At 41.4% G+C, this 23,302-nt stretch overlaps 1 protein-coding gene across 2 annotated transcripts in view; it reads left to right on the plus strand.

The window, feature by feature from the left end:
• LOC308304476 (neuronal migration protein doublecortin-like) overlaps positions 1 to 8,861 on the plus strand; it is a gene marked incomplete at both ends in the record, with an annotated part of 49,049 nt that extends 40,188 nt beyond the window's left edge. For both annotated transcript variants that reach the window (XM_080749078.1, XM_080749079.1), the window contains 3 exons: positions 1,016 to 1,111; positions 7,918 to 8,015; positions 8,805 to 8,861. In XM_080749078.1, the coding sequence (XP_080605204.1) occupies positions 1,016 to 1,111; positions 7,918 to 8,015; positions 8,805 to 8,861 (251 nt within the window). The remainder of the gene's footprint in view (positions 1 to 1,015; positions 1,112 to 7,917; positions 8,016 to 8,804) is intronic.
• Positions 8,862 to 23,302: the final 14,441 nt, after the last annotated feature.

Here is a 23,302-nt window from a genome sequence, read left to right on the forward strand (position 1 = left end):
TGCACTCTGGAGACTGGGATGATGTGCACCAGTGCTCTCCACTTGAACAAAGTCATAACACCTTCAATGTTTTCTTTTTGTCCATCTTTCCTTTGTTTGGAAGCCAGCGCTTTTGTTGTGCACATTCAGATACTATAACAATGGCGCAACAATGATAATCTATTGTTGTGGACACATCTGTGTGTCATGTAGACATTAATAATTCCCATCATTAAGTGTTAAATAAACCGTTGTCTCTTTCAAGAAAGAGAGGGACAATAGTATCATCACTGTCGGGCAGAAACCTCGTTGAAGTACATCTCCAAGTTTATGTTTTTTTGCAAAGTAAAGCCCTTCTTCATCATACAAGGCCGTCGCTCAAAGGTAGTGAAAACAGCAGATCTACAAGCACACAACGCCTCGCGGTGCGAGGCGTTGTGTGCTTGCAGATCTGCTGTTTCCACTATTTTAAATCATTTTTAAAATGATAAATGCAAAATGAAGAGTTTTGGACATACAAGGTTTCCATCCGACAACGACGATATTCTATGCCCCTGTCACCTTTCTTTTTTTAATTTAGATTATTTGAACCCCCTTTTTCTCCCCAATTGAGTTATTATGCCAATTGATTCCTCCTCACACACATTTCTGTGTGTTGTCACTGCTGTTGTGTCCTACTGACTGCCAGTGAGGAGCCCCCCCGGGAGGACGGCTTCCCTCCCTGGTGGTGGGCAGGGAATTTTCCACCGTGCCACTCGAGCCCCAACCCTGTCACCTTTCATGATGTTCTGTATCCACCCGTTTCCGCGAGAATTTACTGTAGCATTATTTGTGGGACACATCCGGAGAACAGCTGACATACAAGCTCACGCCGCATCGCAGATGCAACCGTTCTGAGCTTGTAGATCACACACGGCTGCGACGCCGGAACTGACGCACACCTTCTGCGCGATGCACGCGTTGCACCACGTTGGAAACTTGTGGATAATACTCATGCTCTGTCTGTCTGTCTATCTGTATGTGTGTGTGTCCACAGAGTGCAGGGTGATGAAGACACCCGTTAAGGTTCCGGGTCAGAAGGGGTTAAAGAGTCCTGGTCCGATCAGACGCAGCAAATCTCCTGCTGAATCAAGTGAGTCAACTGCCATCTCATTTACAGTACACATTCATTCACACACGTACAGTAGTCTCTGTGATGTTTCATTTTATCTGGAACACGCTCGCGATGAACGGTAGAATCCCTCAAAAATGTAGAAAACACAATGAGGTTGTAGACTAGGAGGGGGTGGCTATATTTTCAGCCTAACCATAACAGTGACCCTTAAATCAATGCACTCGTTCGTGCATGAACGTGCCCATTCATGCACGTAAACGCACACGTATACACACCATACAGGCAACCACTGATTGACACTGATCAGCGTTGAATCGAGAGGCGCTAAGCAAGACTAGGGCAAAGACAGTGGCACACAGGCCAGAACAGGGCTAACTGAGAGGGAAGTGGGACACACACGCAGGGGCAAGATCGTGCCAAATGTATACCTTCGCCATACACAGTCACACACAGATAATACAGCTTAGAGTTCTCAACGGGCCTGAAAATTAAGGCCCGGGCCTAACTGGACCCTAACTTGGTCGGCCCGAGGCCCTACCCGGCCCAACTAGTTAGCATACATTTTAGGCCCTACGCTACCCAAAATGTCGGGTCGGGTTTGGGTATGGTCGGGTTCTATCACAGAGTAAAAGTAATAAAATAATAAAACAATATATATATATTTTTCACTGATCCCGAGGCCCTACCTGGCCCGATTAATTAGCATACATTTTAGGCCCTACCCTACCCTAAATGTCAGGTCGGGTTCGGGCAGAATTTGAGAACTCTAATACAGCTCATAAAGCCCGGCTGCAGCGCATTGTTTGTAGATCGGCTGTCTTTGACGCTGATCTACATCGCTGATTTATCCTTTATAGAACGGGCTTAAATGTCTCACGTTCCAATACTAAAGCACCATGGATGGCTCTTTGGTCCCTGTGAAGACAAACCAGCTTCAGTACAAAGGTTGACAAATCCTGTGTGTTGCTCTAAGCTAAAAAGGCAAGGCAAGGCATGAATTATATGAATGGCACGAAAGCAATTCAAAGTTCTTTACATAAGGCTTAAAAAAAGGGGCATTTATACATAAAAAGGCATTCAAAGGAAATAAACAATAGAAGGAATACAAAAGAATTTGAAGACTTTAAAAAGGCATAGGTAAATTAAAGGTCCTACTGGTTTCACTCATTGTTACTGCCTCAATGAACTCTATTTGTCACGTCAGAGGTCACAAGGAATATTACAAACAACTTTGTAAAACAAAGAACTGCCACAATCAAATAACTGAAGGACTGTCTTCTAGGTCAGGGGTTCTCAACCTGGGGTTGAGACCCATATTATTTTGGGGAGTCCCCAGATGATTAGCTTAAAGAACAACTTTAGTTTTTTACAACAAGGGTTCATATTTTAGATTGTAATTAAATGATATAAAAGATGAGTGTTAAAATTATCTCTTTCTATTGTTTCTATTGTTTTAGAGATTCTTATTTCAGTGGTTGGGGGCATGCGTACAAGTGGCTAAATATGTCATTTTACACGGAATAAGCCCATTCCCAAGATACAACGAAACCTTTCATGGTTGGATGTGACATATGGGGGCTAGAAGTGTTACTGTAAATAGCAATAAAGAAACTGCTGGCTCATTGTGTCTAAAAATACATATTTAGCCACTTGTACGCATTCCCCCATGCGTATGCATGCCCCACATTTTAGCACGGTAGAACGAAGCAAATGAAAACATTTTAACACTCACTTTTTTTGCTACTATTTCTCTAATTACAATCTAAAATTTGAACCCTTGTTGTAAACAACCAAAGTTGTCCTTTAATGTAAATATGCAAAGATTGTGAAAATAGCCGAACAACAAGGCATCATGCGGCTATTTTCACAATGTTTATCTGTGGAACTGAGTCAAACTAAATGTAATTCCAAGTGCTTGTCAGGGTGAGGGGGTCCCCTGTTCAAATATGGTTTTGGGAGGCCATACAAATAATTTCTGTCATGAGATTTTATTTCTGCCTAAATCCATGGTGTATCTCCTGTCTTGTGGTGAGGGAGACATACATTTTACTGGGTGGCATGGACAACAGCACCCTAATCCCAGCAACACTTTCCAAAAGGTCCTGCTACTTAGTAACACAGCAGATTGAGGTCCTGCTACTTACTAACACAGCAGATTGAGGTCCTGCTACTTACTAACACAGCAGATTGAGGACACACAAAATCCTGCCTTTGTTCATTTGACAGCAGTGAGGAGATTAAGAACACAGAAATGTCATTAATCTCCAGATGATTTCGTTTAGTGGCTGAGGCTAAATGAAACAAAAGGTAATGTAGGTTCCTGCAGTTATAGGACTGTAAATACTGCCACTGTTAACAACTGCACTGTCTCAGTATATGTAGGAGGCTTTATGGGTAAAGATGAAGGGAGACACCGAAAGAACATAGGCTACACTACAGTATATTGTTTAGGATTAACTTTGTGTTATACATCTTTCAAAGGACAGACACAAAGAAATAAAACATTAAAAACAGTGTATAATTTCAAAACAGTGATAGTCATTACAATGAGTTACACTGCTAGATAATAAAGTGTATGTGAAATATGGATGGCATGATACGACTACTTACCAAGTAGGTTTAGCATGACATTTGAGAAAGGATCTATGGCTGCCATAATAAATTATCATAAAAGTCATATCGAGTATCGACATGTCGAATTTTCTCAATATGTATATACCGGTATTAAGTTCAGATAACCATCAGATAATAAGTCTTGAAGCAAGGGACAAAGTCTGATTTCAGATTTTTAGATGTCTTTTAATTGTATTTATTTTTTCAATTACCATTCCATACATTATCTGTGTTTTGTGCAGAGACATGATGATTTGGATGCAGTCTGTGGATCAGGTTTAGGGTTAACTTTGCTTAGCCTGAAAGGTGTCCGTGCATTGTGTTTCATAATGACCAGGTGTTTGGTCACTAAGTGTTCCTGTGTCCTCCTGTGCCCTCAGTCAGTCCATGACATCTGTCACTCCACCACTCCACATGATTAGCGTGACGGTCATTTTGTCCTCTCAGGACTTATGCTGACCCAGTGTCTCCTTCCAGGGATCCTTAATAATTCAGTTCTGGGGGGGGGGGGGGGGGGGGCTTTTAGGGCACCAGATGGACAGCCAAGAGCCTGGTTAGTGTGAGATCATGGCTAACGTAGGCATGTAACGATTCACTCAATACTCGATTCATGATACTAGGTTCACGATACGATTAAAAAAATATAGTCTATATTTCTCTTACACAAATCCAGTATTTTTACTCTTTTCCTATTTTCTGGGCGACTGATTTTCCCCCTCGGGATAATAAAGGTATCTATCATTACCATAGCAAATGACTGAAAACAAAGATCCAGAATTTGCGTCTTTTTTGTTGTTTGTGATGTGTCAGGGGAACCACAGTATCAGGCGTGATGTACAGACAGACAGACAGAGATACGTGGACAAGATGTGCCGGTTTGGATCACTTCTTAACTGCGACCTACGGTCACAATAAGTGTAGCCTACTGTACTGTATATCCACTTGTAAGGTGTAATTTCTGTGATGTGGAACGGATTGGCCTTGGTTCTTCTGTGCTGGGTTACTTGAAAGCATTGAGGATGCATTCATGAAAATGAAAGAGAAAGAAACAGAGAGACAGTTCCAAACTGTTATTGCATTTTTTTGCAGAAAAGAATTTCCGAGGACGAAACGAAATCTTCACCAGTCGATCTAGAGTAAACTAACCTTGCTTTACCAGCCTATTGTTCTCTGCTTATCATCTGGTCTCACTTCTGGCCACTATATTTGAATAGCCACTGGAAAAAGTCCCTTCATAATATCCAGACATATATCCTCGTTGAATGTTTACCAAAGGATTATTCTGCAACAATAAACTCCAGTGTCTCTCGGACAACTACTGTAGTAACCAGAACATTCTATCCTTGCTGAACTGCAGAAAAGAGGGAACAACCTTGTTTTCCACACCTTTCCTCCTAGGGATGGAGAGGAGGAGGACAACATACCATTTTACACAACAGTGCCTTAAGAAGAGGCCCTTTTACATCTGCACTGACCTGGGATGGCCTCAAGCAATAATAATGTTCAAAGAACAATGGCTTGAGTGCCAGTCTGCTTGGTAAACTATGGGGGGATGTGTGGTGGGTGGGGCTGGGGGGTCCATTAAGTGTCTGGAGACCTTCCAACCATGCTGGAACATTAGTGACCAGTCCCTGTGCTGCTGGGGTGCTCTTTGTGGCCAAAGAGCACAAACAACAAGTCTCCTAAAACCTAGAAATCTGAGAGTGGAATCCCCTGACTCCTCCACTGAGAGTGACTACCTAATCTGCTGAACACAATGAAAATACCCTGCCACGAAAATACGGTGCCACGCTGCAAGCTTGTATATCTGTAGTTTTTTTTAACAATGAGTTCATGCATTCCTTGTCATAATACAGGTTAAATGGGGGATGATGATGATGGATGCCTTTTTATTTACTCTTAATCTCTAACAGCGTCTTTCCGGGAACCACAACAACCACCGACCGAACAGTTCGGGGAGATCAAACCTTGCAGTTTGCTTTTGGTATCACCTTTCAGAAATAACAAATAACAGTAACTAATGTGGTTGGGAGCGACGTGCCAATGTGATGGATTAGTCACCGCAGACCAAAAAAAAAGAAAGAGAGAGACTGTAACGTTATCGCCCTTTGCAGCCCGAAGGAACCAAAGAAAATACCTCACATCTGCGAGGGGGGTTCAAATGACACCATGAAAAAGAAAAAGGTCAAAAAGAAAGACTGTCGGGAGAGGTGGAGATGATAAAATTACAGCCTTTTCTTTTTTTGTCGCCGCCACAACATGCAAGTGCTGGGTCCCTCTGCTGCCACTGGTGTAAAGTAACTGTACTTAAGTACAATCTCGAGGTATTTGTACTTTACTTGAGTATTTCTTATTTCCAATACTTTTGCTACTCCTACTACAATTATTTCAAAACTTTAGTTACTAGTTAGTTAGATATGGATTATCATTTCTGAAATATGCATTAAACACTTCAGCCCTATACATTTTTGGCCATTTGAAAATAGCAGATCTACAAGCTCACAATGTGTCGCATTGCTTGTAGATCTGCTATTTTCAAAAGTGTTTTATGCATTTGAAAACTTGAAATAGAACATTCTGCCTAATGAGTACTTTTACTTTTGGTACTTTAAGTACACTTGCCAATACTTTTGTGCTATTGCCCAAGTACACTTTGAATTCCGGACTTTTACTTGTAAGGGTGCCCTCACACCAAACTACCTATGAGAGTGGAATCCGCGTTCCGCCAATGCATTTCAATGATAAGGGAGCGTTTTTTGCTCCTCTGCTGGCATGAAACCGCTTCACTCTCATTGAAATGCATTGACGGAACGCGGATTCCACTCTCATAGGTACTTTGGTGTGAGGGCACCCTACCAGAGCATTTCTATATTTCAATATTGATACATTTACTGAAGTAATACATAACATTTGAGTACTGTTTCCACCGCTGCTTATAAAACCCTCTCTAAACATTCCGTGACGGGGCCTGGCTAGTCTAGTTGGCTGGCGATGAGATGAACCACCTCTTTAGTGGCATTAAGAGTTTGCTTGACAGGAAGGCTTTTATTGTAAAATATATATCCTTTCTTAGCTTGCCTTTGTGTTCACCTCCCTGCGCTTGGCAGAAACATAACAGCCCAGGCCATCTGGAGGAATTCTACGGTGTTCTTTCTTTCTTTCTTTCGGGTTGGTTTTGTAAACAAGAAAGTCTTTTTTTAGGGCCTTTTTAGACGCGACCAGACCAGACCAGACCACACTGCCACTGCTCTTTAGATGTACACGGGCAACAATGTTGCCACACACAGGATGCCCTGGCAACCTGGCAGGCGGTTCAGACCAGGGAATTAAGTAGAGTGAGTGAGTGAGTGGGGGAGAAACTAACAGAGGTCTAGTCAGACGCCCAGACACAGGCACACGCACACACACACACACATACATACACAGAGCCCCCATCTGCACTACGATCCAAGTGAGACTACCCTAAAATCCAGAGTGCTCGTTCAGGGGCGTCGCACCAAATTCTGGGCCCTGGGTACAAGGATTCACTCACATGTTGTGCTTTAACTATTGAAAAATAGCAGATATACAAGCTCACAGCGCGGCACCGAGTGCTGCGCTGCGAACTTGTAGATCTGCTGTTTTTGAAAAACTCTAAATTTGTGCAAGTCTTTGAATATTTCAAATCCTTCTAAGGTTTTTTTTTTTTAAAACCTAGGTTTAGGTAGGTACTCAAACTTCTTCATGTGAAGGACCCCCAAAATTATATGTATTTGGCCACGGAACCCCATCTCAAAATATTTAGTTCCAGGGACCCCCCAAAAGCTACATTTGAGTTACAAATGTTTGCTTAAAAAATGTGATGCCCCTGTGCTCGTTTTAACTCTGAAAGCCTGAGAATGGGGTGGACCCTCTCGGGTCCACTCTTACACTTTTCAGGCTTAAAAGCGAGCGCTCTGGATTTTAAAGGGTCTCGAGTCGGGACTGGATTTTTCCCGGCCCGCAGCCAGCCAGCCAGCGAGGTCATTCAGTCTCCTCTTCTTACGTCTGTGTTTTTTAACCTCTTACTTACTCTCTGTTTGTCTCTCTGCCTCCCCTCCCCTCCCCTCGCTCCCCACATCCTTCTTTTCTTCTCCTCCTCTCTCTTCTTCCTCCCCTCAACACGCTCTGCTCCTCCGTTGCGTTGTTGTTGTTGTTCACCACCACCACCCCGTTCCTTTTAACAACAACAGCCAATGGCACGGGCTCCAGCAGCCAGCTGTCCACTCCGATTTCCAAGCATTCCCCAACCTCCACCCCGTCCAGCCCCGGGCTCAACCGCAAGCAGAAGGTATTGCCTACCGTACCGTACCGTACCATACCGGTCCCACTAACCCCCTATCACAGTGGTTCTCAAACTTTCAAATTTCAAGGTCTCCCCTTAACTCTGACAGTGTACAAATCGATCCAAATGAACACTGACGGGTTCATTTGGTTCCATTTGTACACTGTCAGAGTTAGTCTTTGTATGGGTCAATTTAGACCCCCATAAAGGAACCCACAGAGTCCTTGGAATCCACTTTGAGAACCACTGCCCTATCATCATCCACCTTATAACCCAACCCCCCCCCCATATATCCCACCCTCCTATAATACCCCTCACACCCCTTCCTCTTCCTCCCCTCCTCACCTCTCCATTCCATTCATCTCTGTCATCCTCATTGTCTCCCGGTCGCCCCCCAGGGCAGCCCCTGTACGGGTGGGCCAGGTGACTTCAAGGTTCGCCTCCTGCCCTGTCCTCTCCTGCCAAAGCAAAAAGTGCACTTGCTGTGGAAAAGGATTGGTGCCTTGCATGGTTTTTGAGTGCGATGCCTGCCTCTCCCAACATTTGACTGAGTGTGTTTGTCTTTATGTCCATGTCTGTCCCGATGAGCATGGCAACACCAGCTGCAGCCACCCGGCGGCGCTGTCGAGCAGCCTGCACCACTCACTTCACAATGGATGTGATTTGTCACTCTGCCGTTGCTTGTGTGAATGGGAAATACATTGTTCAGCATGAACGGAGAAAGCAGTTCATTGTTTCTTTTCTACCATTATGGGTTTGAGTTAAGTTTTTTCTCCCCTTTCTTTGTCTCTGCAGGAACTCTACCTGCCCTTATCTCTGGATGATGAAGACTCTCTGGGAGAATCCATGTAGACTCTTGTCTGCGGCTGCAGCCTGCCTCCAGTTTTTGGCCTGACAACTCAAACACACACACACACACACACACACACACACACACACAACCACACACACACGCACACGCACACCGAGGTGTGTTGTTGCCTCCGCTGCTTTCCACCTTCACTGACAGTGCCACCTAGTGTCCAGGAGGACCAATCTCTCTCTCTCTCGTCCTTTTTGTTGTGGAGGCCTTGGCTAACAACAGGGCTACTGTATAATGTGACTCTTTGCTGCTTGAGAATTATCCAATCGATTAAACAAGATTCTTGCCAAGCAAACATATACTGTATACTGTATACAGTAAAGTTCATACGCAAACAAAGCAATGTTGCAAGAAAAGCACATGCTCGATACGGAGCAATGAGCCTAACACTCGGAGAGTGTTTTTGGAAGCTGAAGAGGAGCAGACAGATCTACAAATAAGCTGTTCTCTCGTTGTGTACAGATATGACAGATTTTGCTATCGAACGAATGAGCCTAGCGTAATTCCAAGCAGCAAATGGAACTTCTCTAGGGGTGTATATCAGTCAAACTTTTGACTGAAAGGGTTTGTTTTTTAAACACTTCTCTTCATAGCGTCCTCTCTCTGTGTCCTCCTGTCTCTACTGATCCTAGGTTTTTAAAAAAGGTGTGAAAGTGTAACAGCGATGTTTTTTTAAGAGGGAGCGGCCGCTCGGTTCGGTCTCTCTCTCGTTCTCTGCTTGTAAATACTGTGCATAGCTGTCATAAACATCCTCCCCGTCTAATAATGTTCATAACCTGTGCTTCAAGAATGTCCGTCCGTACGATGTCTGTCTGCCCGGCGTCGGCTCATCATTACAGGGTACGGTCAAAATGAAAGACAAACGGAAGTCGCTTTCCTCGCGTCGGATTCAAGCCCAACGGTTCCCAACAGATCTATATGGTATAGACTGCTCTAAATGTCTTACCACTTAAACCCTATGCACTCCGTTGACCGGAGTCTCCCAGGGCTCTATGCTAGGGCCACTCCCACTTTTGCTCAACGTTCAATGTCTGCCGAAAATTGCCGACCTAAAGCAGCTCACAATTTCTGTGGGCTGCTATTTTTGCAGAATGTTTGGGATGGTAGGGTTCAGTAATGATCCCCGGCAATGAACCCCAGCTCAAAATGCATTCCTTTTATCGATGGCGGGCGTCTAAAACAATAACACTCAATTTAAAGGGGGCGTTCAATTAGTCAAAGAGCCTGATTGGCCAGGTTGTTATTCTTAAAGCCAATGCCTTCTTAATACGATGCTCCGATCTGAATGAAACAGTGTCCCTTCAAAACTGTCGCTTCAAAATTGTCGCAAACGTGACACGTTGACGACATAAAACCAATGAACTGTGCTTCAGTTGACTTAATCCAACAATTATGTTGGCGTGTCCTTCATTTTGATCCTATACATATATAATGGGCTATATATGGTATACTGTATGTGTATAGAACACTGAAGTCTGACATCATTTACACATCCTACTACCTGGGTTTAATTTTTTTTCTTTTTCGTTTAATACCGCGTCAAATAAGAACTGTGTTCCAAAAATAAACAAATTATCCCGGCGGCTTAACTCATATGAATATGAAGATTCAACTGCCGAGTTAGTTAAACTTTCGCCAGGAACAGACTGTATCAAATATGAGTGACTGACTATCATAAACGATAATACAGTATCATAGCGGAAAATATCAAAGAGACAGTTTGTTTGTTTTTGGACCACGATTCTTATATGAGACGATTCTAAGATGACCCAATGTTATTTTCCATAGAGAAATGACTTCCAGGAATCCAAGGGATGAAAGGGTGACGTCAGGACTTCGGTGCTCTATACCATAAGATCTTTATTTTACTTTTTCTCATGAATTGCAGTGCATGGTAGTGATGAATGGTAATGAAATCATGGGCATGTACAAAGCAGAATTGGGAGACGTTTTTTTATGGGTATCCAAATAACCAAAGTGAAATGATTAGACCGTTTTATGAAAAGCGAAAACAAAACAAAACAATGGTGAATGGGTCGAAAATAATTCTTCTTTGAGCTTATTTAATAGGATATTCCTTCATCCTCTCCTTTAAAAAGTGATTTTATAGAGGTGACCGTAGCAGAGTTTTTTTTATATTTAGCACTGATGTTTTTTGGAAGATTGATAAAAGCGTCAAAGCCAAAGTATGTATTGGACTTATGGAATATAGAAATGGGGGAAAAGTATATTATGATATTATTTCTAAGGTTCAGTCAGTGCTGTAGGACAGGGGTCTTCAACAGGGGGTCCGGGACCCCTAAGGGGGTCCTCAGAGCTACTATAAGGGGATCCGCCAAATCTTTGTTTGATGGGATGTTTTTTTTTTTACATTAACCACTTGAACCCTAGCATCCCTATTCTAAGGGCAACATTAGCCGAAAATAGCAGATCTGCAAGCTCACAACGCCTCGCACTGCGGGGCGTTGTGAGCTTTTAGATCGCTTGTTGATCGTCTGGTGTAGACGGAAAAGAAGAACAGACCAAGTACAGAGCCAAAGGTCAACTAAAGTTTGACAGTTTAAGTGGTTAAATGTTTGAAAATCCACCCTCAACACACAAAGTCTATGAAGCAATCTATGAACAAGTTGAATCTGCAACACAGTTTTATACAATATGTAGTGCTTCATCTCTCTCTAAAGGGGAACACACCGCGGCAGCACCTGGAAAATAGAACAGTGGCGTATCGGAGAGGCGGGCGAGGCGTGAACGCGCGCCTGACACCAGGTTCATTGACAATAATGGGGGCGGCTGTTTTGACACGTGCCGCCCGCAGCCGGCGTGTGTTCCCCTTAAAATAAGGTGGTCCTTGGGCTGAAAACAGTTGAAGACCCCTGCTGTAGGAGAAGGCCAAATGGGGGGGTATAGGCTATGCATGATGCTTTTAAACTAATCAGAAATAGTGCCAGACTGTTTGTTTATGGCATTTAGAGTCTCAGCGACGTAGCAGAGCTTCTCATACTTTGCATGGCTTAAAATAAAGATTTTCACAATTTTCAGATTTTCAGATTGACAGAGATAGAATAATAATAATAATAATAATAAAATAAACTGTCTGAATCTTTGTAAAGTCTTGTAAAAATTGTTTCAAATCCTATTGAAGGGGTAGTTCTGTTGTTTTCTAATCTTGGAATTTGATACAGTGTCGCACTTTTAAAATCGGCAATACGGTTACTGAGAAATATCCACTGGGAAACTTGTTAGCTTTTCGTTGCTAATGCTATTGGAAAGCGAATGTAATCAGTTTATCTGCTGAAGAAATTGTTTTAATGATGAAAAACTGAACTATCCCTTTAAGGCTAAACCCATCTAAGATCTTCACTAGTTTTATCATCGTCATCACCACCACCTCTTCTCCACAGCAGCTTTAAGCCTCATTCATGCTCCGGCGCGCAATGTTTGGCGCGCGGGAAAACGGCCCGAGACGCCATCACACGACGATAGCATGAATCAGGCTTCATATGGACGTATTTTAACCACTTAAACCCCATGTGTGGTCGAGCGGAGTCCCTTGGGGCTCTATACTGGTGTCTTTTCTGCTTTCTGTTATCGCGGGGGAAAGCTTTCACAGAAAATAGCCGATCTGCGACGCGTTGTGAGCTTGTCGATCTTGTTTTTTTGCTTTCCCCACACTAGAGATGCTGGGGTTTAAGTGGTTCATTGACTCCACTCACTGCTACTTTTGCCGTGTCTTAAACATCTCTGAGGGAAAGGCTTCTCTTTCTGCCAGGGAAATGAAGCCGTTCCGAATCGGAAACAACATAACGACATTGGCGAAGGACAGCACCATATCAGGGCTCTCTGTACAACACTTTACATCAACGCTCTGTATGGTGTCATGGTTCGATTAATTAGCTAGTTAGCTAATTTGGACAGAAATATGTTAATGAGAAAACCATGGCACATTATAGTTTGGAAATACGCTCTGAGCGCTGGTGTGCTCTCTGGTCGGTGGCGCTACGTCAACGCTAGGGGGGGGACGTGCATTACAGTACAGATACTGTATGTCCCGATAGAGACATACAGTATCGGCGCTGAGTCGGCTGAAGCAGACCTCACAACGCTCGGTGCGGCGACGGCGGCTCGTTCGGAGGTGCCTCTATCTCATCTCGTGGCTCAAGTCCACGACTCCGGCGTTTTAACAGTTTTTTTAGCGGTCACCCTTTTACTTATTAGGTTTGAGAACGGCTGAGTGACCTAGAGGGGACCCCATCCCGTAAAACATTTGACGTTTGGTCAGATACAATATGTCCCAAAAAGTCACTATAGGCCGTTTTGGGAGTGAGATTGTGTTGCAAAGACACTGACCGCTCAGTTAATTATTGAGAATATCCTCTGACCGTTCGTAAATCAACTCAATATCAGAGAACAGCACACTGTGACGTCACAACCAGCGCGTGCTCCGAACTCGGAGCGGATGCTCAGAGATTATTTCCAAACACCTTTAATATCTTAGAATAAATCCAAGAGGGGTGAGATTCTGCCGCTCATGACTTCACAAGATTCCGTCAGCTAAAGTTTGACCTGTAACAATAATAACCAACTGCCATCCCGAGTCAATGTCAATGACATCCCTTAACCTGCAGGGAGCGCTGTGGTGCCAGCACAACACGGCTGGTACCGGCTAATCAAACTGTCAGGACAAACACTCACCTTCCAGGAGTAACTTTTATACAAAAAGAACAGCATTTGTTGTAGGTTTTGTTTTCAAGAGGTCATTCTGTATAATCTCACCAGCCGTTTATTACCTTGTCTCTCCCCCCCCCCCCACCCCCCTGAATTTTCTACCGCTTATAAACAAAAGAAAAAAAGAAGAAAAACATGCTCTCAGTAAATGTCCGTCGTTTCGTGTGAATCTGCCACCACCATCTAACATGGGAGGTGTTAATTTATCACCTACAGTGGTGCCTTTTTTGTTTTCTTTTTAGATTGCCGTCTTTTTTATATAAGAAAACAAATACTAAATGGGAAAACTTTAAGACACGTCTTCTTTGTTAACAGACTTGTTTGTAAAAGAAACATTTTTCAAATGTTTTGAATGAGGAGAGCCCCTACACACCCGCACACTTTTATTTTGTAGAGGTTCAGGGCTTTTATCTTGGTGTAAATCTGATTTCCTGTTCTCTTTACATAGGTACACACATTTTCTGGTTGAATGAAGGACTTTTTTTCCTTGGAGATTTTGCATTGTACTTTCAGTGGTGTTTTACAATGTCACAGTGGCTTGTTTCAGTGCTCCATTCTGTGTAATAACTGGTATCCTTTTTGCAATTAAAGCGGTTGTATTTCAACTCTCTCCTTTTGAATGGTTTCCAATAATGTGTCGCCTCCATTTTGTCATTTGTTCGGTGTCTGAGAAACACGTATTTTTAGGTGTCTTTGTTGTTTATTTATTCACAACACATCCCAGATGTTGCTTGTTCATACAATATCGTCACTGTCGGGCAGAAACCTCGTATCTCCAAGTCTCAAATTTGTATCTTTTTTCGCCAAGTAAAGCCCTGCTTCATCATACAAGGCTGTCGCACAAAAGTAGTGAAAACAGCCAATCTACAAGCACACAACGCCTCTATTTTCACTAGTTTAGCTAATTTTAAATGATAAATGATAAACAAAAGGAACGGTCTTGGACATACAAGGTTTCCACCCGACAACGACAAAATTATGTTCATGCTCCTGTTAATCCCAATTAATAACAATCCTAGTCCTCAACAAGAGAAATGGTTGTTTTATTATGGGATGAACAGGGGGAGGATGCACACCAGTATTGGTGGGAGGGGGCACATGTCCAGTCCCACGTCCAAGAGGATGATAGCAAGAGGTGGGAACTGACCGGTACTTCCCGTTTCCGTGTGACGTAGGTGGAAACCTTTTTAGGAGGCGGAAGCAGGTTTGGAGTCTATTCATTTCCAATGAGAGAGCTAACGTGAACACACTATTATTTTTCTCCATGGTCACTGAACTAAATATTGGACCCGATCGTCACAAGCCACATAATATTAACATAATTTTCATACTAAAGTGGCTTTTTTCAGCTACTCGGATCGCAGGATTCAGAGTCCTGAGTGCTAACCGTTACACCATGGAACCCTTTTCTTTGCAAATGGTTGTGGTCTCATCTGGAAATATTTAATACCTTGACAAAGTGATTAAAAAAACATGAATTCAGCAATGCCCATGCAGAAGAAGAAAAGAAGAAAAAAGACAATATCCCATGCATGTTCATCCTACAGTCTCACTAACAAATTGAGGTTTGCAGGGAGGGATGCCACTTGGAAACTCAGCACTGTGTCAAGGTCAAGCCAGACAACATTCTTCAGCCGTAACAATGTACATGTTCTTCAATGTAAGGTCCTGCCGAGACTTGAACTAGGATCTCTGGATTTAAAGTCCAAAGTGCTAACCACTGCACCTCAGGACCCTGTTATTCTGCTGTAGTGGGTGTGATCCGTTTTTCATGACAACTGTGATGAAATCGTGAAGAATAACATTTATTATCAGCAATAAATATGAATAAATCCATTGTATTCCAGTTATGTTACAAACTGTGCTCTCACTCAAAGAGGATGGCATGGCTAATTACAACATTGTTAATCGACAACAGTCTGCACAACCCTGGGCTGAACCACTCTATATGTGAGCGATAGTAGGTACAGTACAGATCACAGCAAACAGGGAACAGAACAGAACAGAACCTACTGTACAGACCTGCACTGAGAAATAAAAGGACACAGTCTTTATAGTCTCTTATAGTTACTTTATATAACAGACTCAGCTGGCAACCACAGATTGGTCCATTCAGAGCAATCAGGGAGGGAGAGGAGAGAGAAGTCGGGGGAGGAGGTGGGCAGAACCAAGGAAGGTTAGGCAGGAACAGACAACACCCGGAAGTTGGCACACCATGGGACGCCGCCATGACACTTTTTGGGTGGCGGAAGTGACGAAGTGCTCATAGACGCTAATGTTATTTTGGGTGGCACTTCCGCCACCCAAAGTGTCATGGCGGATGGCCATGGAGCCTAAAATGACGTCGGTGTCCCTTCCTTCTTTGATCTTCCTTGGGCAGAACGGGGAAACACACAACAAGGCACACTGGACAGTCAATGACCTAGCCTAGCTCAGATAGACCATCCACCCATTTTGCATCATATGATGCGAAAATATACTAAATAAAATATAATAAATATAAAAAATACTAACATTTCTCAAAACACAGATTCAGGATTGTGTTGATCTTGTCCCAAATAACAATAAAATAAGATCAGGTTGTCCCAGAGGTGAACTTGCCCTTTAACTCTAAGCCTTGCCTTTCATTTCTGTGATTTTCTAAATGGGCGTGTCTGAACGGTACTCTCTCGAAATCGAGCTCTTGTTAATGTGATAAAGTGGCTCATTTTCTTCTACTCGAGAAGGGGGTGGTACTTTTTGGGAGTCTATATTCTATTGAGACTATATATATGAGGTGGAACCATGAGGTAAAGTGGTACTAAATTGGCTTGAATGGATTGACTCTATATGGTTTGCAATAAGAAGCCATGCTGATGGTGTTATATTATTCCAATTTTAGCCCAAAGATAATACCTTGATGCCAACAAAGGGCATTTTTGTATTGCATCTGAAATGGTTTGGAGACAGTCGGAATATGAAATCTTAATGTCAGTGTGGTTATTAAGGCTAAAACTGGTATACGACTATAATATGGACACATATTCAATTAAGATAAGTATTTTGAAAAGCATACGTAGTCTCTTTGAGTTAACATTGATGGAGTATGTGCTTTATTGCCAGGAGGTCCCCTGTTCAAGAGTAGTTCTAATAAAATTTGACATGATTCTTTCACCGTTATCTAATATTTTAATGAACAACATGCAAGAGAAAAGATTTATCAGGAACCATGGTGGAGTTAGGTAAACGTCTCACTTGTTGGTGGTTCTGGTTTCAAATGCACTGAACATGTTTTTCCAAGTTCAAACTGGAACTACAGTACCATAAGCAGAACTATTTGTTGATTCCATTTTCTTTTCTTCTAAAGCAGTGGTTAAGATACAGGGTTTGCAATCAGTATGTTCTTGGTTTGAAACCAGCAAGAACATTGTCCTAAGTTTTAGTTCTAGTAAAGTATCAACTTCAATGGTATAGTGGTTCAGATACAAACCTTAAGTACATAAGGTTCTGAGTCCAAAACAAGTAGTGACTATTTTCCAACTTTTACCTGGATTTTTTACATATCTAATCTTTAGACTAACACTGAAAACACATAAGAGAACAGTATATACCGTTGGTGCAATGGTAAAGACAGAGTGCAACCTTAAAGTCCTTGGTTCAAACCCAGCATAGATATCTACCATATTTTACATTACTTGTGCACCTTTATCTAATCTTTTAGTGAAAAACATGTAAGAGATAAGAATAGAGAGTTAACCTTGATGGACTAGTGATTATGAAATTGTATTTGCTGCCAGGAGGTTGTTGGTTCTATCCCAGATAGGATCTTTAGTTTAGTTTTACCTGCCTCTTTTACCCTTGTCTAATCTTTTAATTCAGAACTTTTAAGAGAGCAGAACAGTACTATCCATAGAGCAGTGATTAAGGTATGGATCTTTCAATCCAAAGGTTGTGGGTTCAATACCACTGGGTGTATTTTTCAAGCTTGAACCAGCATTACCACAAGCAAAACCATTTGTTGTTTAATTTATTCTTTATTTCCTCTTTTTACCTGGATTTTTGATGCAGTGGTTAAGATACAGGGCTTGAAATCAGGATGATTGATTTGAAACCAGCAAGAACATTTCCCATATTTTGTCTGGCTCTAGTAACATAATCTTTCATTAAAGACTGTAAAATTGAATTACCACATGTTAAATTCAGTAGGCTAGTGGGTAAGCTGTAGCCCTTGTTTGTACAGGGTTATGGGTTCAAAACCAGCATGGACTTTTCTCCATCTTTATCTAGTTATTTTACCTTTATGTAATCTTGGGAAAAAAACACATTAATACTTCCAGTGGTGCAGTGGTAAGAACCTTGACTGGCAACCCAGAGGGTTCTGGTCCGACTCTAGCAAAGAGTTCTGTCTAGCTTTTATCTTACTCTTGCAGCTTTATCTAATCTTTTACTGAAAATGTGCAAGAGAACATGATCTTTACCATCATTCATGGAGTAGTGGTTAAGGAGATGGCCTTATGACCACTAGGTTAATAGTTCAAAGCTGGCGAGGATGTTACTATGGGTTTTAACTGACTCCCATACCTTTAACTAATCTTCACTTAAAATTGTGCAAGAGAACTATTCTGGTAGAGCCATGGTGGTGCAGTGGAGTAGATACGGTGGTGACAAATAGGTGCGCACTGGTTAAAACCCAGTATAGGGATTTTTCAAAGTTTTACCTTGCTGTTAGGGATCTCCATATATGGGCATAAAAGGGATTCTGTTAGGGATCTCCATATATGGGCATGAAAGGGATTATGTTAGGGATCTCCATATATGGGCATAAAAGGGATTGTATCCCAGATGATGCCCTGTTAGGAGATCCACACTAACAGAATCCATATATGGTCCTACCGACAGCTGCTTCCAGAGGATCAACAACAACAAAAAGCAGCAAGAACACAAAGCCATTGACAAGGCCCTGCAGAAAATGCATGACACGCTGCTGCGCCACACTCAGCACCCCTAAAAACCAGTACTTGGGATTTGTTGATGTAAATGTTCACATAGAGTGTAATAATTGGTAAAACAAACTTTTGGACGCTTATCTCCCGATTAGGGAGTCTTACTGGTCTTTCACTTAAGAGTGTGCAAGAGAGTGTGCAAGAGAACAGATTAAGTATAGATCCACAGTGGCGCAGTGGTTAAGACAATTGCCTCAAAGTTCAAAGACAAGTTCAAAGGGAAGTTCAAACCTCACCGATGGTGAAGGAAAAGTGCAAAAGATGGTTCAAGGAAAAACCCCAGTGACGGAAAAGTGCGAAAGATGGTGCAAAGGAAAAATCCAAAAGATGGTAAAAGGGAAATCCCAAAAGATGTGAAGTTCCGAAAGCTTGTGAAAGAAAAACCCAGAAAATTGGTAAACCCCCGAAAGATGGTAAAACATCAGAATGTAAGATGTGCGGCTATAACAAGTTCCCGAAAGCAACGCGTTAAGATGGGTGACGAAAGGAGGCAGAGAAGAAGGGGAAAAGCAAACAAAACAAATATATTTTTTATAATTTTATTTAAATTTTAAGCCCCTCCCTCTACCATCTGAGGGGGGCGGGCTAGACTCTTCTTCAAAATCTAAGCTACTGAGGCCTGGATTCAAACCCCCAACCTTCAGCTTGCAGGTCCTATGCTTTACCTTTACACCACCAGATCTTTCACACTGAAATTGTATTTTATGTCATATTTAAAGTCAAAGCAAGAAATGGCAGGTCAAAATAAAGCTCATTGGAGAAAGGTGCTATATAAATGCACCATTTACCAATATATAAGTAACTTGATAAGTTACCAAAACTAGAAAAGTTATTTTCTAATCAAACAGATTAGCTCTTGGGTTTTTACATCCATTTAGGTATTTACATTAAAATAATTAATGGCTATAAAGTTTCAGGCAGTGTCATACTACACCCAAACGTAAATGTTTAACTGAAAAAATATCAGTCATGGCATGCAGCATATCACATTAATGAATAATTATAAGCTGAGCCACATAGTTATCCTGTTAATTCTTTTTTACTAATTCTAGACAGCATTCTGCCTGTTTGACTTTAAACCTACATAAAATATATTCCAACCACTTTCATTCCATGTTTTGGGTACAACATAAAAACCTCACCTCAACCATTGATAAAGGCTATTGTGCATGCATAAAGTGAATGGCAAATTGAGTGGCAAATCGAGTGTCAATGTGAGTGGCAAAGTGAGTTTAACATTGTTTAACGTTGTTTAATGCAATCAGATAGGACCTTTCTGTTTGGATGTTTGGGCTGTCAAGGCCAGAAAGTAGTTTTTGCCACTCAATAGGCGTTCCCGCATAACATCTGGGTATGATGATGATGTCACGCACATACCCTCTATATATAGTAAAAAACTCATATCATAGGACACAACATATACTGTAATGATACTATCAAAAACATGAACCTAACTAACCCTATGTCGTCAAAAAACACGACAAGGTGGGTTTTGATTTAATTTCTTTATTGACACAAATGAATATTAATAAACGCCTGTCAAAAGGATTTCCATTGAGAAGTGTGTGTGTGTGTGTGTGTGTGTGTGTGTGTGTGTGTGTGTGTGTGTGTGTGTGTGTGTGTGTCTTCCAGACCCCCCATAAAAACATTCATTCTCTAAGCCTTGCCTTTCATTTCAGTGATTTTCTGAATGGGCAGGTCTGAACGGTACTTTTTGAAATTGAGCCCCTTGAGAAGGGGGCGGTACTTTTGGGAGGCTACATTCTATTGACACTATATATTTATATGAGTTGGAACCATGAGGTAAAGTGGTACTAAAATTGGCTTGGATTGGATTGACTCGTTAGGGTTTTTATTGTGGTACCGTGCTGTTCTTCGCTGTATTGTTCCGACTTTAGCCCAAAGACAGTGCTGCATTGCAAACAAATGATAATTTGATAATTAATCTGAAAAGGCTTGAAATTAAAGACAGACAGAATATGAATTTTAAATATCCGGATGGTTGTTTAGGCTAAAACCTGTTTAAAACCCTATTATAGGCCAATATTTATATAAAATATATATTTTGAAAAGCAAGGTGGGGACCCTTTAACTAATCTTTCACAGAGAACTGTGCAAGGTTACTGTTTAAATAATAGCCATGGTGGTGCAGTGGTGAAGAAATGTGGTTGAAAAGCAGAACGTTTCTTGTTCAATTCCAGTCCAGACATTTTCCCAAGTTTTAACTGGCTCTTAAGTTGTAACCATATCTACTTTGAAAAAAAAATCAGTTAAGTATTACAGTGGGTTAGTGGTATAGTGGTTTAGATATAGATCTTCAATGTAGAAGGTTCTGAGTTCAAAACAGGTAATGACTGTTCTCAAACTTTTACCTAGATATTTTACATTTATCTAATCTTACATTGAGACACACAAGAGACCAAATGAGGTGCAAATTACAGTTGGTGCAATGGTAAAAACATAGTTTGCAACTTTAAAGTCCTTGGTTAAAACTCAGCATAGATATTCTCCACCTTTTATATTATTCATGCACATTTTCTGAACTTTTAGTAAAAATGTGCAAGAGACACAAAAAATGTCAACCATAGTTGGAGGAGTGGTTATAAGATCGTTCTTGCTACCAGGAGGTTGTTGGTTCAATCCTGGTAAAGAAATTTCTGGCAGTTCTATCTGGCTCTGTTACCTTACTTTTGCCTGGCTTTTGTAACTTCATCTTTCATTCAAAATTGCAAAATTGGATAGTCCTAACACTGGATTCAATAGTCTAGTGGTTAAGATGCAGCTCTTGTAAACAGGAGATCTTGGGTTCAAAACCAGTCAGGAATATTCTCTGTATTTCATCTAGTTCTTTTAGCTTTATTTAACCTTGAAAAACAGATTATTTTAAGGATCCAGTGGTGCAGTGGTAAGATCCCTGACTGGTAATCCGTAGGGTCCTAGTTCAAACCCAGCAAGGAATCCTTTAAATTTTTATCTCACTCTTGCACCTTTATTTAATGTTATAGTGAATGTGCAAAAGAAGAGATTTAGAGCAAGCCTTCATGGAGTAGTGGATAAGGCAAAAGCCTAAAGGCCAGGAGATCACTAGATCAAACCTGGGAAAAGTCAAGGATGTCCCTTAAAATCTTACTTTGTTCCTATAGCTTTAACTAATATTTACTTGAAATTGTGCAGGAGAAGAGATCCTACGTGAGCCACGGTGGTGTGGTGGAGAAGTTACTGGGCTATCAAGCAGAAGGTTCCTAGTTCAATCCCGGATTAGGGATTTTCCAAAGTTTTACCTGGCTCTTGTACCTTTACCTCTGATCTTTCACTTAAAAACGTGCAAGACAACAGATTAAGTATGAACCAGTGGTGCAGTGGTTAAGAAAAATGCCTCAAAGTTCAAAGCCTGCGAGTTCGAACCTCACCAATGGTGAAGGTAGTCTGAAAATGGTTCAAGAAAAAACCCAGAAAGAGGGTACATGGGTAAATCATGCAAAGAAACCCCGAAAGATGGTAAAAGTGCAAACTGTGCAAAGAAGAAAGCCAAAAGAAAGATGGTAAAAGTGCAAACTGTGCAAAGAAGAAAGCCAAAAGATGGTAAACTGGAAAATAGTGCAAGCGGACTTGGCAAATCCCTGAAAGATGGTAAATGTCAGAAACTAACGAGGTTCCCAAAGCGACGGCCTAGGCTGGCACAGACGAAAGGACTGGAGGCAGAGAAGAAAAGCTGGCGAACACGAAAGGAAGAAGAGAAAAGGAGGCAGGGAAGAAGGGGAGAAGCACGCAAAACTTTTTTTTCTTTTTTATTTAAATTTTAAGCCCCTCCCTCAACCACCTGAGGGAGGCGGGCTAGACTCCTCTAATGGACAAAAAATAGAACCTGCTGGGGCCCAGATTCAAACCCCCAACCTTCCACTATCGAGTCCTGTGCGTTACCTCTACACCACCAGATCTTTCACACCTAGGAATTATTTTTGGTCATATTTGAAGTCGAAGCAAGAAACCGCAGGCCAAAACATAAAAATATTTAAATATTCACATATTTATAAAAAATTTCCATCATAAAGCGCCTTGGAGAAAGGTGCTATATACATGCACCATTTACCATTTATATATAAGTAATTTGATTAGAAAAATTATTTTCTAATTAGAAAAAATATTTTCTAATTATTTTCTAATCAAACTTGGGGTTTTACATCCATTTTGGTCTTTACATTAAACTAATTAATGGCTATAAAGTTTCAGACGGTGTCGTACTAACCCCAAACGTAAATGTTTAACTGAGAAATATCACTCATGGCATGCAGTTTAACTGAAAAATATCACTCATGGCATGCAGCATATCACATTAATGAACAATTATAAGCTGAGCCACATAGTTATCAACTGCATTCACTTTTTTAACTGATTCAAGACAGCATTCTGCCCTTTTGACTTGAAACTTACATAAAATAGATTCCAACCACTTCTACTCCATGTCTTTGTTACAATATAAAAACCTTCACGTCATAATTTACTACGTTCAATTCAACCAAAAACACGACAAGGTGGGTTTTGATTTCATGACATCTTTATTGCCTCAAATGCATATTAATAAACGTCTGTCAAAAGAAATTCAATTGTGTTTCTTTGTGTTGTGAGTGTGAGTGAGTGCGTGCATGCATGCGAGTGTGCGTGCGTGCGTGTGTGTTAATAACATTAACAATATGGGCGTATAGAATAGTTTTTAATGTCCCAAA

Source organism: Nannobrachium achirus, assembly GCF_963921795.1.
Source record: "Nannobrachium achirus genome assembly, chromosome: 19".
Lineage (NCBI taxonomy): Eukaryota > Metazoa > Chordata > Actinopteri > Myctophiformes > Myctophidae > Nannobrachium > Nannobrachium achirus.